Below are 16,566 nucleotides of genomic sequence, written 5' to 3' on the forward strand. Positions count from 1 at the left end.
CAACCAACGACATCACCACTCGTCGACAGCTGCCATTGTGTTCGACCTCATTTGCATTATTGGATGAGCTCGAATCCGCTATTCTCCTTTCATTCTCCCGTTGTCCTCATAACCAAATACTGGCTATCGAATTTGTCTTACAATACCTCGCTCCTCAATAAACGGAACGTCCGATTATTGTTCCACGTTCTCCGCAGTAGCTGCTACTGTAACTTTACTAACTACACGCACCCTTACGGATTTCCAGCTTTGAAAGATACCCATCTTGACACGATTTCGACCTTCTGAACTGCCCTATTCGAAAGCGATCGTTCCCGATCTCATTAACACAGACGTTCTGGGGCATTGAGCTTTTGTGCTCACCATGAAGGCTACGCCGTTGCTCATCGCGTGGCACAACGACAATGCCCCAATCTACTCGGTCCACTTCGACCCCAATGGTAGAGGGCGCCTTGCTACAGCTGGAAAGTACGTCTAGGTGACCTCCTCAATATATCCGTCAAGGCGTTGCTAATGTTTCACGTCTAACTTAGTGATAACAATGTCCGAGTATGCCTCCAACCACCATCTCCTCCCTCCCTCTCTCGCTCCCTTCGTCGTCTCTGACCTCGAATCATTAGATATGGAAAGTCGAGTCTACAGGCGAAGATCGAAAGGTGACCTATCTAAGCACACTTGTGAAGCACACACAAGCTGTCAATGTGGTCCGCTTCAGTCCGAAAGGTACATACGCCGGGTTTTCGATAATGAGATAACACTCTTCTGATGTATTGCTCTAGGCGAGATGCTGGCATCTGCAGGAGATGATGGCAACGTTCTTCTCTGGGTCCCGTCAGAGCTGCAGACCCAGCCTGGGTTAGGGGAGGACCGTTCGGACGACAAGGAAACGTGGCGTGTGAAGCATATGTGCCGGTCATCAGGTGCTGAGATTTATGACCTTGCGTGGTCTCCAGACGGGGTCTTTATCATCACAGGGAGCATGGACAATATTGCTCGAATATACAACGCGCAGACTGGTTCGTTAAGTTCTCGTCGCCTCTCCTAGAATTCGTATCCCCATCATGAGGCTAAAACCGAATACTTTCAGGGCAAATGGTCCGGCAGATTGCGGAGCATTCGCACTACGTTCAAGGAGTGGCTTGGGATCCTCTGAACGAATTTGTTGCTACCCAGTCATCAGATCGATCTGTCCACATCTACAGCTTGAAGACAAAGGATGGCCAATTTACATTAACGTCTCACGGGAAGTTCCTAAAGATGGATCTTCCAGCCAAACGCATCTCGTCCAGCAGCCCTGTTCCGCCGGACATCTCTATTCGATCCCAGCCCGCAACAGGCAATTCCGTTGCCATTGCTTCTCCCGCTACTTCAACTCCGGGTACGCCATTGACTTCTCATTTACCTATGGATCCTCCTCCGGTATCTCATAGTCGTCGTTCTTCCTTTGGCTCGTCCCCCTCGATTCGCCGCTCTGCATCTCCGGCACCTTCCCTGCCGTTACCTGCTGTTAAGCCTTTAGAAGTAGCCTCGCCAAACGTCCTGGGTGGTCTCATAGTCAAGAACGCCAACATCTATGCCAATGAGACTTTCACATCATTCTTCAGGCGACTGACTTTCACCCCTGATGGAAGTCTGCTGTTCACTCCAGCTGGCCAGTACAAGACCACGCATGTTCCTGCCACAGACCCCACAAAAACTACGGATGAGATCATTAACACAGTGTACATCTACACCCGCGCAGGCTTCAACAAGCCCCCTGTCACTCATCTGCCGGGCCATAAGAAGCCCTCCGTTGCAGTCAAGTGTTCCCCAATTTTGTATACCTTGCGCAAGGCTCCTCAGCCTGCCCGACATATTACGCTGGATACCTCCTCTGGAGAAGAATCCTTTGCATCTCTTCCTGAACCAGCAGTTTCCACGAAGCCGACGCCTGACAAGCCTTCCATGGAGCCTCCGTCGACTCCTTCTGCAAGTGAGTCGTCTAAAGCTAACACGGCGTCCAAAAATGCCGAGAGTGAAGGAGCTTCTGCTGGCCAGAGTCCGAGTCCGGTTTTCTCGTTACCATACAGGATTGTGTACGCGGTGGCTACGCAGGACGCGGTTCTTGTGTACGACACGCAGCAACAGACTCCCCTGTGTGTTGTGAGCAACTTGCATTTTGCGACATTTACAGATCTCACATGGTGAGTTCTATGCCATTTGATCTATAATGTGTTCGGTACACTGACAAAAAACAGGTCGAATGATGGCTTAACTTTAATAATGAGCTCCTCTGACGGCTTCTGCTCAACGTTGTCATTTGCTCCCGGAGAGTTGGGCCAGCCGTATACACCTCCAGTGGGAACAGCTCAGCATCCTGCTAATGCTGGCACCACGTCCGCGAATCAAGCACCACTACCATCCCCGGCCAATATCCCCTCGCCCCTCAAGTTGAGTCAACCCTCTCTGAGCTCGACACCGGCCCAGCCAGCCGAAGTACCTCCAGCGAGTCCCGCACGATCCAACTCCACCTGCTCAATGACTACACAATCTCCCGTTCAACAGGTAACGGCGCAGCAACTGGGGGATTCTGTGGTCAACAATCCAACACCTACTCTAGGATCAGTGCCGCTCGTCACTGCCACTAACTCGGCTCAACCACCGATTCTGCCGCTAACTACACCACCCCAGACGCCGATGTCTGCAGTCACGCAAATTGGGACAAACTCTATGAGCAACAGTGTCTTGGGCAAAAGGGACATCAGCGAGTCAGAGAAGGAGGAATCAAAGGACCAGAGTTCGGTCCCGCAAGTACAACAGCCGAAGAAGAGACGCGTGGCCCCGACTCTTATTTCCGCCGGCACGAACTCCAATCCTCCCCCTTCCTCTTCATCTCCGAACGATGAATCTCATAATGCCGGCGTTGGTGGCTGAGCCTTCCTTGAGCAATTACTTATAGTCTTGTTAGGCATTGACGAACTTGAGTTTTCGGTTGGTTGTCAACACAACTTCAAATTTCAGTGTTCATAGCACAACCTTAATGATTTATGTTACACCTACCAATTCTCCTTTCTTCCATTCGTCTGCCTACGACCCTTTGTTTTTATTATAATCTGGCTTGGGGAGTCTGTCCGCCGCGTGCCTGGGTCCAGATGTTGGGTCGGGCACTGTCGTATCTTTTTGTATGGCACGATGTAATTTCACCTTCTTTCATTCCGAACCAATTCGAGATTTGCTGTGACCTCGACTTTCTTCGGCTCATTTTTGTCTAACATCACATCAGAGGCCTACGAATAATTCCATTGCAGGGAGGGAGCGAGTTGTCCATTCTGTTTAAGGCTTTTGTCATCCGAAGCAACAACTTAGCGTGAGGAGTGATTGTTGAATGTTCTATTCATTTGTACCTCATGCTTGTTGCTCCCTAACTAACCAATGTACGTAAATGTGGTCTTATCCCCTGTCTGGTTGTAGTACAGTCGACCGACTACTTCTTTACGGAAGAGATAATAGCATAGGAGCAAGGAAGGAAATAAGGATGTATATTCATCTGTCTAAGCGTCTAGACACATTACCCATTAGGATCCACGTGTATCCCTCTTCCGGAAGAATGGAAAGTAAGGCTAAGGTACAAAGGAAACAGGAGAAGGAAATCATGCCGTCATGCTGTAGGTATCGTAGCAGAAGTTCAACAAGGTTAACTTAGGGACATTGCGTCTTGAGTGTCGCCGCCGTCATGAGGAAGGGGAAGAGTTGTCACCACCATTGACAGTCGGTTCGTGGCCGTTCGCACCATTCACACTCGAGGAAGTCAGGGTGTTGACAACGTCTGCGATGCTCATGCCAGTGGGAAGCACTGCCGTAGCCTCAGTGGCGTGAGAGCCCACGGTGACCGTGGTCACCTCCGGGATCTTATTTTCGCCATGCAGACGGTTGGCCCAGCGGAAGAGCGCCTCATCTCCACGGGAACCGCCGGCCACAAAAAGGAAGTCCGGAGTCTCAGGCAACTGCTCCAGGATAGACTCTGCGGCCTTGGCTTTTGTGATGTCTAAGGGTTCGACGCTGACTGTTCCATCTGTGAGGACGACGCGGATGGCCTCGCTGCCGCGGGAGCCATTGATCATGTCGGCAAGGTCGGAGGCCTGCCGGGCGGCGATCTCGGGATCTTGGGCATTGTTGTACCAGAAAGTCAACAGACAGCGACGTTCCTCCAAGACGCTACCGTCTGTTCTTTCCTGGTAGTATTGGATAACTCGACGGATGCCGTTCCTCCAGTCCTTCGCTCTCTCCATATCCACCAGCGGCTTCCACTGCGTTGTTCCAATTTCCCGCTTGAAACAACCGTTCTCGGCGATGTATCCGATTTTATCGGAGAAGCTCGCAAATTGGGATTCGATCTGCTCCGGGCCTTTGTTGCTTGTGACGTAGACCAGGTTCTTTGGATCGCGGAGAAGTGCTTCAAGCAGCCACGGTGTTGCGGCGAACACAGAGTCGGCAGAAGCGATGGCCCCTTCGTCTTCGAGAAAGAAGAGTCGCTTGGTCGCCTTCTCGTATGACTCCTTCAATGCGGGTACAGACAGTGTTGCGACAAGACTGAGTTCGCGGGACAATTGCGCGCTGTGAGCTTCGGCAAGGGCTGTCTTGAACGAGTTGCACCACGCTACGGCTGTGTGAGGTGCTTTCCTCTCAAGCAAGAACTCCCAGTTGCGTTGCTTCTGTTCGGGTGACATTTCCAGTGCCTTGTTAATCGCATCTGCAACCTCTCTGTAGTCCCACGGGTTAACGAGAAACTCGTGTCCATGAAAGATCGAAGCACTGCCAGTGAATTCACTCAGGATCAGGGATCCATGGTATTGCGGCGTCACTTTGCCATCCTGGCAGTGGATGTAGTCCTGACTTGTCAAGTTCATACCCTCTCGCAGACTTGTTACCATAAAAATCTCCGCCACGCTCATCAAGGCGAGGAATTGGGAGTAACTGATGTCTTGACTCAAGAGCACGAGCGGCTGGTGAGTAAGGGTCGAATACTTGGAATTTATCCTCGTTGCTATCTTTGAGATTTGAGACTCTAGTTCAGGCATCTCAGATGCCGATGCTATCTGAATGAGAACGACCTGTGTTTATCAGTACGTCGGTTCGTAGCTCAATTAGAATATGGCAACTTACGTTTTCCCTCCACTTGGGATACTTCTTCAGGAACAGTTCGTATGCCAGCAGCTTTTGCTTGATCCCGCCCGGTGCATCCAATCGATCCCTTGCGACAATCAGGTGCTTACCGCTGTACCTGGAAGAAATATTCGCGATCCAGTCCTTTACCTCGTTGGTTTGGCGTAGGCCATCCAGGGCGTTGGCGTCGATTCCAATAGGGATACTCTTGACGCGGACAAATCGATCTTTCAGTTGGACGCCGCCAACGGTCACTTCTAAACTGAGAAGACGGCTACAGGTCTGCAGAAAATGGTGGCAGTACTCCTCTGTCTGGAAGCCGACAAAGTCAGAGCCGAGCAGACCATTCAGTAGTGCATCGCGAGGATTCAAGCAGCGGAACACCTCGGAGGATGGGAAAGCAGCATGCATGAAGAAACCAATCTTTGCCTGGGGTAACCGTTGTCGGAGCATCTGTGGAAGAAGTAAAAGATGGTAGTCGTGGATCCAGATGCTATCACCAGGACGCCATCGAGCAACGATGGTGTTGGCAAACGCTTCGTTGACCTTGACATATTGTTTCCAGGAATAGTCGTCGTATTCAGTGTGTCGGGGGCTCTCTTGCATCTGATAGTGGAAGGCTGGCCACAGAACTGAACGGCAAAAATGGGTATAATGGCCGTCGAACTCGCTATCGCGTACGAATACCGTCAGCGATTCGTACTCATCTTCGAGTGTCTCGAAAATGCTGGCGCGTGTCGCATCCTTTAACAAGTCGGTAGGCATGCCTAGTGTGCCCACCCACATCTTGTCTGTCAGAATACCGGCTTCTTCGGCTGCATAGACTGCATTGCGCAGCCCACCATTGCCTTGCTCTGCCGCTTTGACAACCCAGTCATCAACAGACAGTAACGCACGTGGACTTCCATGATCCTCCTCAGAATCTGGAGTTTCTAAAACTCCATCGCAGAACTGGCTGTTCAGGTCATCCCCAGCATCCGACGCTCTTAGGATTGACGGTTCGGGATGGACTTGAGCCGTGGATCGCGGCTGATTGAATTTACGACTCTGACCCCAAGAAATGGTTCTAGGTTCGCTAAGCCCAGGACCGTTGGGATCGTCTGCCTGGGGGATCTCGCCCGCTGACCGAGAGACATACGGCTTGAAGATTCTTTCGTCATCTGTAGTCGCACCGGGAGTCAATGAGAGACTGAGCGACTTGTTGTGGCGTCTCTGGCGCGCCTCTGCCAGCCGACCAATAACATGGTCGTCTATAGGAGTGTGGCTGAGGGATGACTTGCGACGAGCATGTCTCAGCTCGGTGGCTTGGAAGTCAATGGTATATGGAAGGAAACTAATGTGGTATGTCAGATTATCACGGCCGCTAACCATCTGAAGCTAAGGGCATGCAACAATGAGGGACATAACATACAGCGAGGCTATGTAGACCGTCATTGATTCTGATGGAAGGAGGAGAAGCCTGAAGACCTCTCCGACACCTCAAAGAAAAGATTTATCTGCAACGTATTCAAGAGTATTATTATGGAGTCAACCACTATGAGGTAGGTAGTAATTTCAACCTTGAGGAATTCAGGCCAAAGAGGTAAGCGGATGATGTATGGAGAGGGGGGCTGCGGACCAAGGGATGAGTCGCGACGATGGATGGCACTGATCGTTAAACTAGGTTGGTGATAATGATGGAGGAGAAGAGTGGTGTCTATAAGTTTCTGCGGGTCAGTCAAACTGATGCATCCTGAAATTGCCGGTGACATTTAGACTAGACATCCTCGCAGCATCTTGAATAAACAAAGGGTTCATGACGTTGATGATTGGACCATGGAACCTGCGTGTTTAGGATGAGGCATATGATGGGACAGAAAAGAACATTCTGGGCTTTTCTTGGGTAGGAGAGGGACAAGAGGGGGAAATCTTCCACAAGAGAGAGAGAGAGAGTCAAAACGAGTTTCCATACTGATAAGGTAGAAAAGAACTCAAAAGCGCCTGACAGAAACCGGAGACGAGGAAGGAGGGGATGGTCTCCCTTGGGCATCATCATTAATATCACCGTCAGTCTCATCTTCATCCAACTGGACGACCATCGATATGAGGGGTTTTCCCCCTGGGCTGCCAGTGGATGATAAATGGCTTAATTGAGTTCATTTCTCCCTTCCTTCATCGACTATCTAGTCTCTTTCTAGATATTATTCCATACCTGATCGAGGTACCTACATAGACTGAAACCTATCAGGGTGTGAATGTGCATGACCTGCATACTTGTTCTGTCAGATGTGATATGCCATAGATTCAACGGCCTAATAGGCGCTCTAGATTGTCTAAGGACGGATCTGCCCGGCATTCAGGCCAGAAAAAAGCTGTCATTGGGCCATTCCCTGCTCGAACCAGTTGGTCAGATATGTGGGTGTGGGACTAATAATGTATGGAAGAAGTCTCGATATCTCGTTAGTAGTTCCCCCACTATGGTTAGGGATCTTTCGAGACAGTTCGATAAAAAGAGTCGCGAGTCTGGACCCTCCGCTTCATCTATGTGCGATGTCCCTGTTTCTGCTTGTTGAGAAGCAGATGGAATCGTCCCTACTATGGTATGATGTAGACTACTTCCCCTCTGCTATTCTCGAAATTAAGAATCATCCATGGTTGATCAGGAAGCACTAATTCTGGAAAAGAATTGTATTGCTAAAACTAAGGTGCCTTCAAAGTACCCCTCCTATACTCTCTAGTTTGGGCGACAAACACGAAAAACGTCACCGCTAAGGGTAACATCACCAGCAGCTTCCAGACTGCTGGCGCTCTTCCAAGATTTTCTTCTTGCTTCTTCCTTTCCTGATTATCTTCTTTGACGTTAATTACTCAATCTCTAATATCACTCAAACTACCGTATCAGCATTAGATATCTCAGTCGCATCTAATCCCTTATCCTCATCTATTCCCAAGCAAACTAATTGCACTTTTACCTTGAAGCGGGGCATCTGTTCCCAGGTCGCGCACCTCTCTGCGAGATAAGTACGATAGCTACGAGTTCTTTCTATCATGTCCAGCACGAACGGGTCGCAAGGCGACCATCGCCTCCTGATTGTCTCGAATCGCCTTCCCATCACAATCCGACGGTCGGAAGGAGGAAAATATGAGTTCTCCATGTCATCGGGCGGTCTGGTAACTGGGTTGAGTGGTCTGTCGAAAACAACCACTTTCCAGTGGTACGGCTGGCCAGGTCTGGAAGTTCCAGAGGATGAAATTGAGTCGGTGAAGAAGAGGCTGAAGGATGAGTTTAATGCAACTCCGGTGTTCATGGACGACAAATTGGCTGATCGTCATTACAATGGGTTTTCCAGTAAGTGACCACCACCAACAGTCTATACAGTCTGCTCCTGGCGGTGTGCGAGCGACTACATCAACCTTCAATGGCTAACTCCAGTATTCAGACTCGATTCTATGGCCCCTCCTTCATTACCACCCCGGCGAGATCGTTTTCGACGAAGGCGCTTGGGATGCCTATCGTGAGGCCAACCTTCTATTCGCCAAAACAATTGTAAAGGAGGCGCAAGACGGCGACCTGATTTGGGTACAAGACTATCATCTCATGCTCCTTCCAGAATTGCTCCGCGAGGAGTTACGGAAGGCGGGCAAAAAAGATAACAAAATCGGGTTCTTCCTGCATACACCTTTTCCCAGCAGTGAAATATACAGAATCCTCCCCGTGAGAGGCCAGCTTCTGCGCGGTGTGTTGCATTGTGACTTGATCGGCTTCCACACCTATGACTATGCACGTCATTTCTTGAGCAGCTGCTCACATCTACTGTAGGTTTGCTCGATATCCCATTCATGCTTCGCGATAGTTGCTAATCGCGCTCTATAGAGGCCTGGTCACGACCCCGAGCAGCGTCAAATACGAAGGCAGATCTGTAGCCGTAGGCGCTTTTCCGATTGGTATCGATCCTGATAAGTTTACCGAGGGTCTGAAGAGCCCCAAAGTGCAGAATCGCATCGCAAGCCTCGAGAACAAGTTCCAAGGCACCAAACTGATGGTCAGCGTTGATCGCTTGGACTACATCAAGGGTATCCCGCAGAAGTTACATGCCTTGGAGGTCTTTCTTCAGAACCATCCGGAGTGGGTAGGCAAGGTCGTCCTTGTTCAAGTTGCCGTTCCCAGTCGACAGGATGTCGAAGAGTACCAGAACCTCAGAGCGGTGGTGAACGAGCTTGTGGGACGTATCAATGGCAAATTTGGTAAGAAAGGTTCCCCTTGGTCAAGTTCGCTGATAACACATGGCTGATATCCTCACTCAAACAGGTACTGTCGACTACATGCCTATTCACTTTATGCACAAGTCAGTTGGCTTTGATGAGCTCATCGCCCTGTACGCTGCCTCCGACGCCTGCATTGTCTCCTCTACTCGAGACGGGATGAACCTGGTATCATTCGAATACATTGCAACCCAGCAGAAGCGCAAGGGCGTTTTGATCCTTTCCGAATTTGCAGGAGCCGCTCAAAGTCTCAATGGTAGCCTCGTTGTCAACCCATGGAACACCGAAGAGCTCGCCAGAGCGTATCATGAGGCTGTTTCGATGAGTGACGAACAGCGCGCCCAGAAGTTTGAGAAGCTTTACAAGTACATTTCCAAGTACACGAGGTACGTATTTAACCCTACGAGTTCATTACCAGTGTGCATACTGATCGCGTCCAGTGCCTTTTGGGGCAAATCGTTTGTGGCAGAACTACTTCAATGCTCGTCATGATGTGTTGAAAGCTATTCCTTTCTTTTCCTCGTTCTACTCTCCTCTGGGGTATGGATTCAAGGGTGGCGAACTGTCCTTGCACAATGCATAGCGATGACCAAACAATAGGTAAATAGAATAATAGTGATAATAGGCAACGAGACACGAAGCAATTTTTATTTTCTTTGATTGAGGTCTTCTCTTCAATTGTGAACATTCAGACCTCCATCAACTCGAGACGTAAACGCTCAAATGTCACACTGAAGTCATGCTGAAGATCCCTCGTTGTCATTAGCATTGACATGAATTCTGCCTTAGGCAATCCTAGATGCATACTATGTCTAGGGATAGAGCATGAGATCATAATGACTACGACAGACATTTCCAGGAATTTAGGATATCAAAAACACCTACTTCTTCTACCCCGCATCTTGGAAGTAAGCCCAGTTTGAACCGACAAACCGATAATTGCAATCGTAATTCAACAATATCTACTACTGTGTACTGATCTTCCTGCTTTAATATGGTACAAGTTACTGTGATCGACGGCAAGTATGTAAAGCCTCCTCCAGTTGTATCCTCAGCTTTCAAACATGAGCCACTCAGAATCTTGGCTTATCGGTCTGGCTAACTCTTTGGAACTAGTACTACCTTAGTGGCTTAGTAGTCCTGGCGCAGCAGGCCAGTCGGGACTTGTGAAGTCGGGAGCCTCATACGGACGGCACTGCCTTACCTTACCTTACTACTTACCTACTTTATACTTTCCAAAACAAGGTTGGTGGCATTCTATTGGCTGTTTCAGGCTTACTTCTATGCGTTAGTTGGTGTCGATCGCAGGATCAGCTATTATTATTGTACGTCGTACTCCGTGCTCTACCTCCAACTTCTCAAAAAACTATGGCTATCATGTAGTCTAGACCCTACTTTGGGCCTCCCCGAGAAACTGTTCATTCCTCTTGAGATTTTCCAAGATCACCCAAATCAAGAGAACCTGGAAGGAGTTTGCAAGGTCTGCGTGCAAAAAGCCAGACTGTCCCAGAGTGACTAGCTCAGGGTCTAGGGATCGAGAGAACTGACTGTCATGCGGTTGCAATCAGAAACCGGTTTAGTGGAGTGGATCCTACGCGTCGCGCTAGTCGGATCTTGGTCTAATGCCAAGACGGACGCTTGCGCGTCTCCGCCACCAAGTCTCCCTCCTAGGGATAGGATGCGGTAATCCTGTAACGCCGGGATGCTGTGTCCAGGCTCTTCTGTTCTGTTTTAATTCCCCGAAGCGCTGGGAAAGGTGCCTGCTCCGTGGGTTGTTCAGGGTCTCAGGGACTGGAGGAAAAAAAGGATCGAAAATGAAATCATACCTACGTTCAATACCTACCTATGTAGTTGCGCGCTTGGGGCCTGGGCGCATACCGGTCTAAGGTACACTTTGCGATCTTCGGTATGATGTGGCAATAAGGCATGATTTGCGGTCCTGGTGAGTGCGCATATCCTTTCGCTCTGCAAATGACATGAACTGCTGTCAGAGTGGGGATGCAAACTAATCAGTTGTGCCCTGTGCACGTAGGCCGCGTATGGATTTGTATTCCGTGGCTTGAAAGTTTCTACAGGGCCTGTATCTCTCTACTCTGTATGACAATAATAATGGATATTTACTTTGGGCTATATCCTACTGGTCAACTACAGTGATCGTTCTTTTGATAGGCTGCTGCTTTACAAGGGAATTTAGATATATGCCGTTCCACGCGACCGTATCGAGCTTAGAACCTAGTCATAGAGAGACAGGCGACTGGCGACCTGGACCTTCTCCCAGAGACCCCGGAATCCTAAAACACCGATCCAAATCAGGATCTCCACGATCAACACGGCCATTGACTATTTTCCGTGGTACGATTACGCTTGTGTGTGACTGTCAGGGTCTTCTCCTATCCAAGTAGACTCGACGACTGATGGCGTATAGGCGCGTCGACGCGTACTCTTGCGCCAAATGCTTGGACGGGAGTGCAGCACATGATCGATACGACTCGACTCGTCAGCTCCATAGCATATTGTATTTGTAGAGCCAGAGCCTGGGTCGGGCCCGCAGTCGGTCCAACCCGCTACATCTACTGAAGGGTATTTTCTCTTCCTGCCGAATCTTGTATCAGTTGTATGCTTTCTGGAGCCGTTCCTGATGCTTCAGAAAATCCTTATCCGCGATCCTCTTATGGCCAATGCTGTTGACGCATATTTGGGCGTAAGGTCTATGACTGGGGGGGTGCATGGTACGGGAGTTGCGTATCCCAAGCATGAAATGGTGACATTTTAGTTTGTTGATCGGAGAGCCGCGTAAGACAGGCTAGTTGACGTCGAATTCGACACTGAATATCCCACGTACCATGGCGTGGATGTGAAGTAGGAAGCTTGGCATTCCTTTGATATGGCGTTGAAGATCATGACTGTAAGGAACCAGATACCTGCCTTCCATACGGAGTAGAGTAGAGATAACGCGTCCAGGCTAGAGGTTGACTGTGCAGGCTTGCGAAGCAGAAAGCTAGATCGTAGCAGTTGGAAGCAAGACTTAGAGAGAGTCATCAGCAGGTGGAGAGAAAACCAGAGTCTTTTTATCATCAGATTTTATCCGAACCAGCGACCCAAGACCTTCGTAGTAGTTACCTAGTTGCAGCCTGCTGGTCATGAAGACGGTAGTGGAGACCATCAATCAGACTCGTAATCTGTTCACTCAAGTGTTTGGCGTTGATCGGTCATCTTTGGTACTCTGTGGAGTATCAGGAACGATGGAACAGCAATTGAAGGTTAAAATACCCGATTTATGAATCCTAAATTATGGCAAGGAGAAATGACGTGGTGGCCATGGTATTGTCCAATTAGCCGATGTAGAATGATTCCCCAGACCCCTGGAGGGAAGAGAAGAACTGACGCCCAGTGTGAGGGTACACGTATGTACGTCTGCATAACCCCAATCGTCGTGCGTGGAAGGGAATCAGCAGTCGTTGGGGACAAGCCCAAAGTGTCTTGGCCATGGTACGGTTAACTGTTTCGGGGCGGGACACACGCGGCTTGCGGTGCACTCGCCGGGCCGTGATTGGGGGAGGAGTCCAAGGCTGACGACGCTTCGCCCTCACTGCTCAAGATTGCTGGCGTGGAAATGGGAAAAAAAAGCTGGAAAAAAAAGAAAAATGGGAAAAGGAAAAGAAAGGCCCCAATAAATGATTCAGGACTGAGAAAATCATACTTTCCTACCTTAATAATATACCACACACTACTACCTATTATCTAGTCTGCCTACCAGCTCCTGATGATGATTCTGTTGCTTGTTGCTTGCTAACCTAACCTGAACCTCACTGACCCTTTCATCTCTCTACCAACACACCTCACCATCTTCAACACCCTATACAATTCTTACTTGCCTGCTACTTACTCGCCACTGATCGCTATCTTCTTCACTTCTCTTTAATTAACAAAAAAAAGGTAACTCATCATCCATCCTTTTGACTTCCCATCTACCTCCTTCAGGATTGCCCGGTTTGCTGCTTAACCACCGCCAAGCGGTCGCCACGCTTGGCTGGGCTGTGCGACCATCGTCACATACCAACTCATCTACCTTGAAATCAACAAACTACGTCGCAGCCAAGTTTACTGACTTTTGTCTTGAGTGACTTAGAAGGCAGGCCTCGTCAGCATCTTAGGAAAGGGTTCATCGGTTCTTAAAACGACCTGGAGGCACAAATCAATCGATCGCTGGTGTAGTCGACCCCCTACCAGCATGGCGGACGGCAGACAACAGCACACTCGGCGGGCGCCAACAACGGACGTTTACGATGCGACCGAATTGACTCGTGCGTTCGAGCAACTGATGCGGACAAAGAGGTTCAATTTACTTCAGGAACAATCAAGAGGCCGATCTCGCACACAATCGCCGTCTCCCGCTCATTCATACCACACACCACCACATCCTTCGCGGGCACCACCACCTCCTCCGACCGGTACCCATTACCCATCGTCTCGGTCACCATCGCAGCAACACCAACAGCATCAATTGCCGGCATCGTCGTCTTTGAGAAACCTTCCAGTCGTTCCCTCCCCCCCTCGAGATCAACAATCATTGAAGTTCCGAAATCTCTTGCACGTTCTATCTGTCACTCCGACCAAATATGAAAACCCCGGCCTCCTCGACGAAGCTCTTTCTCTTATCCCACTCGATCGTCTCTACTCCGAGGCGGAGGAAGAGAGCCAGATAATGCAGGCTCAGGCCGCTAGCGTAGGGGGGAAGCCTGAGTGGGGTTATCAAGACTGCGTTATTAGGGCTCTACTTAGGTTCGTTCCTGCTGGGAATGGTTTTTACTTGATGGCGTTGAACTAACAGTAGATATTTGGATAGGTGGTTCAAGCACTCTTTCTTCCAATTCGTCAACAATCCTCCTTGCTCTCGATGCTTGATGCCTACAATCGCTCAGGGCATGACTCCCCCAACGCCAGATGAAACAGCGCGTGGTGCAACACGGGTCGAACTATACCGCTGCTCGGAATCGTCGTGTGGCGCATATGAGCGATTTCCGCGATATTCTGACGTCTGGCAATTGTTACAGAGCAGAAGAGGGCGTGTGGGTGAATGGGCCAACTGTTTCAGCATGTTCTGCAGAGCGCTGGGTGGTCGGGTACGATGGGTATGGAATTCGGAGGATTATGTCTGGACCGAGGTCTACTCGGAGCATCAAAGGCGTTGGGTGCACGTAGACGCGTGCGAAGAGGCTTGGGATCAGCCGCGCCTTTACACTGAAGGTGGGAAATCTTCGATTCAAGCTACAGACTGTTGTAGAATGCTGACTGACCATATTTCTCAGGCTGGGGTCGAAAGCTATCCTACTGCATTGCCTTCTCCATCGACGGTGCCACAGATGTTACAAGACGGTACGTGCGAAGCCCGGTCAAGCATGGCGCTCCGCGAAGTCGTGTGCCAGAGGAGGTCCTCCTCTGGGTCATTCATGAGATACGGAAAAAGCGACGGGAGAGTATGTCGAAGACGGATCAAAGACGTCTTATGAAAGAGGACGATCGAGAAGAAAAGGAACTCCGTGCCTTCATGGCTTCCGCACTGGCCGCAGAGATCAACAACCTTTTCCCTCGGCAACAGACCAGTAGTCGGCCTGACGAGCAAAAGACACCTGCTTCAATGCAGGACGCTCCGGTAGACTGGGTTGCTACTCGGCAGATGGGCCCCGGCCAGTCTGGCCCTGATCGATCCCAGGACGGCCGGTAACACTTAAGCACGGGTCGGCTATACACATTCACCTCACCTCTTGCGGTTACGGCCGTCTCCAGGGACATCCCAGCTGGCGCTCATCTCACACCATGCTGACATAACTTCAAAGTTCATTCCGTGTCTCCCGCGACTAATGCAACGCTTCGTCTCAACGGAACTGTTTAGATGAGCAGCAGTCGAGGTACATACGATATGCGCATGAGGTTCGCAGCCTACTATAGGATTTCCTACGAGTAGGAAGGAAGGTTAGGCCGCTCATCAAAAGCGTATCCCCAGAACGCCGATATTCCCTATGAGTTCTAAGTGTCGATACTTGTCGATGCACCGCCATCCTTTCCCGTTTTGTTCATCATCCAGGAATCTCGACATATCGCGAACACCGGCGGCACTTCCATCCAACGCCAGCGAACCAATGTGTGAATGAACCTTCGATCATCACATGACCTTTGGCGCTTGTTTTCCTGGCAGTCATTGCCAGTTCTCAGTGGTGTATCACACCAAGTCAAGGACTCTCCACTTCCTTTCCTATCTCCTGTAAAGCTCTACTATGACACTCCTTCCGTCCAGAAAGCTGCTATCACTTATATTTCCTATTCTATTTTGCAACACTTTCCTATTTGGATATGATTAAGGTGTTTGGGAATTAGCACTCTTGATGATCAGCATACTTTGAACTCGGCTCTTGCATCTGAGCGAGATTGGCATGATTATACATTTAATTTCCACTATAATTCTTTCACATCCCTTTTTACTTTCATTCTTTTCCTTTTTCTTTCATTCTTCTTTCACTCTTGACACTCTTGACACTCTTTATTTCTTTTCGACTCTACCACTCTGTTTGGGTCAAGCGTGTTCGCAAGATTGCAATTGCCAGTGCATGCCATGAGACACGGAAGCGACACCACCGTTCTGGAGATATGCTCTGCATTTGGTGATTATGCTCAACGATGAGCATGTCATCTATAGATGAAGCGTCATTACCTTTTTGCGAATTGATCTGACTCCTGGCGATCTCAGATATCTATGCCTCATATAATGTCAACTGAACTCTTCTATGTTACATCAACAAAAATATTTAGGAAAAAAGAAATTAATAGTTTGAGAATACAGCCAGTTGATACCCTCAAACCTTTCCACTCAGTATAATTGACATTTACTTGATCGTTGTAAAGATGTGGGACGAGCATTTTTCGAAGAAAGAATCCAAGCCAGCATGCACAGATCAGGTCTCGACCAGGCTTGAAGTCGTAAGAGAAATCTTCGAGTCCGAACTCAGGGCAAAGAGTCATAACCCGTCCAATGAAAGCCAGACAAACCCACCCCAAGTCTAAGGCATGTCACGAATCAGGCAAACAAAAGCATCTAGTTTCCATGTTCCTGAGCAGTCAGCCGCGAAGACCCTGACAGACCCATACCAGTTTAATTGCGATTTGCAGTTTGCACTCCTCCAATGG

General features: G+C 49.4%; 4 protein-coding genes across 4 annotated transcripts; 3 read left to right on the forward strand and 1 right to left on the reverse strand.

Moving 5' to 3' along the window:
* Positions 1-364: 364 nt before the first annotated feature.
* On the forward strand, positions 365-2,913 carry Aspvir_001285 (putative chromatin assembly factor 1 subunit B; the record flags this gene model as incomplete). Its single annotated transcript, XM_043266411.1, has 6 exons — positions 365-468; positions 534-549; positions 621-723; positions 780-1,016; positions 1,088-2,183; positions 2,238-2,913. 6 exons carry the CDS (start codon positions 365-367, stop codon positions 2,911-2,913), a joined length of 2,232 nt encoding a protein of 743 aa, XP_043122346.1.
* A 797-nt stretch (positions 2,914-3,710) lies between these two features.
* Positions 3,711-6,576, reverse strand: Aspvir_001286 (trehalose-6-phosphate synthase; the record flags this gene model as incomplete). The annotated part of the gene is made up of 3 exons (XM_043266412.1): positions 3,711-5,090; positions 5,143-6,475; positions 6,554-6,576. The coding sequence occupies 3 exons, from the start codon at positions 6,574-6,576 to the stop codon at positions 3,711-3,713; spliced, it is 2,736 nt and encodes a 911-aa protein (XP_043122347.1).
* Positions 6,577-8,169: 1,593 nt separating this feature from the next.
* On the forward strand, positions 8,170-9,876 carry Aspvir_001287 (glycosyltransferase family 20 protein; the record flags this gene model as incomplete). The annotated part of the gene is made up of 5 exons (XM_043266413.1): positions 8,170-8,470; positions 8,562-8,937; positions 8,996-9,366; positions 9,431-9,770; positions 9,825-9,876. The coding sequence occupies 5 exons, from the start codon at positions 8,170-8,172 to the stop codon at positions 9,874-9,876; spliced, it is 1,440 nt and encodes a 479-aa protein (XP_043122348.1).
* Positions 9,877-13,615: 3,739 nt separating this feature from the next.
* png1 (peptide-N4-(N-acetyl-beta-glucosaminyl)asparagine amidase) lies at positions 13,616-15,109 on the forward strand (the record flags this gene model as incomplete). Its single annotated transcript, XM_043266414.1, has 3 exons — positions 13,616-14,166; positions 14,231-14,631; positions 14,694-15,109. 3 exons carry the CDS (start codon positions 13,616-13,618, stop codon positions 15,107-15,109), a joined length of 1,368 nt encoding a protein of 455 aa, XP_043122349.1.
* Between the last annotated feature and the right edge of the window lie 1,457 nt (positions 15,110-16,566).

The sequence above is a fragment of the Aspergillus viridinutans genome (assembly GCF_018404265.1).
Source record: "Aspergillus viridinutans IFM 47045 DNA, scaffold_1, whole genome shotgun sequence".
Lineage (NCBI taxonomy): Eukaryota > Fungi > Ascomycota > Eurotiomycetes > Eurotiales > Aspergillaceae > Aspergillus > Aspergillus viridinutans.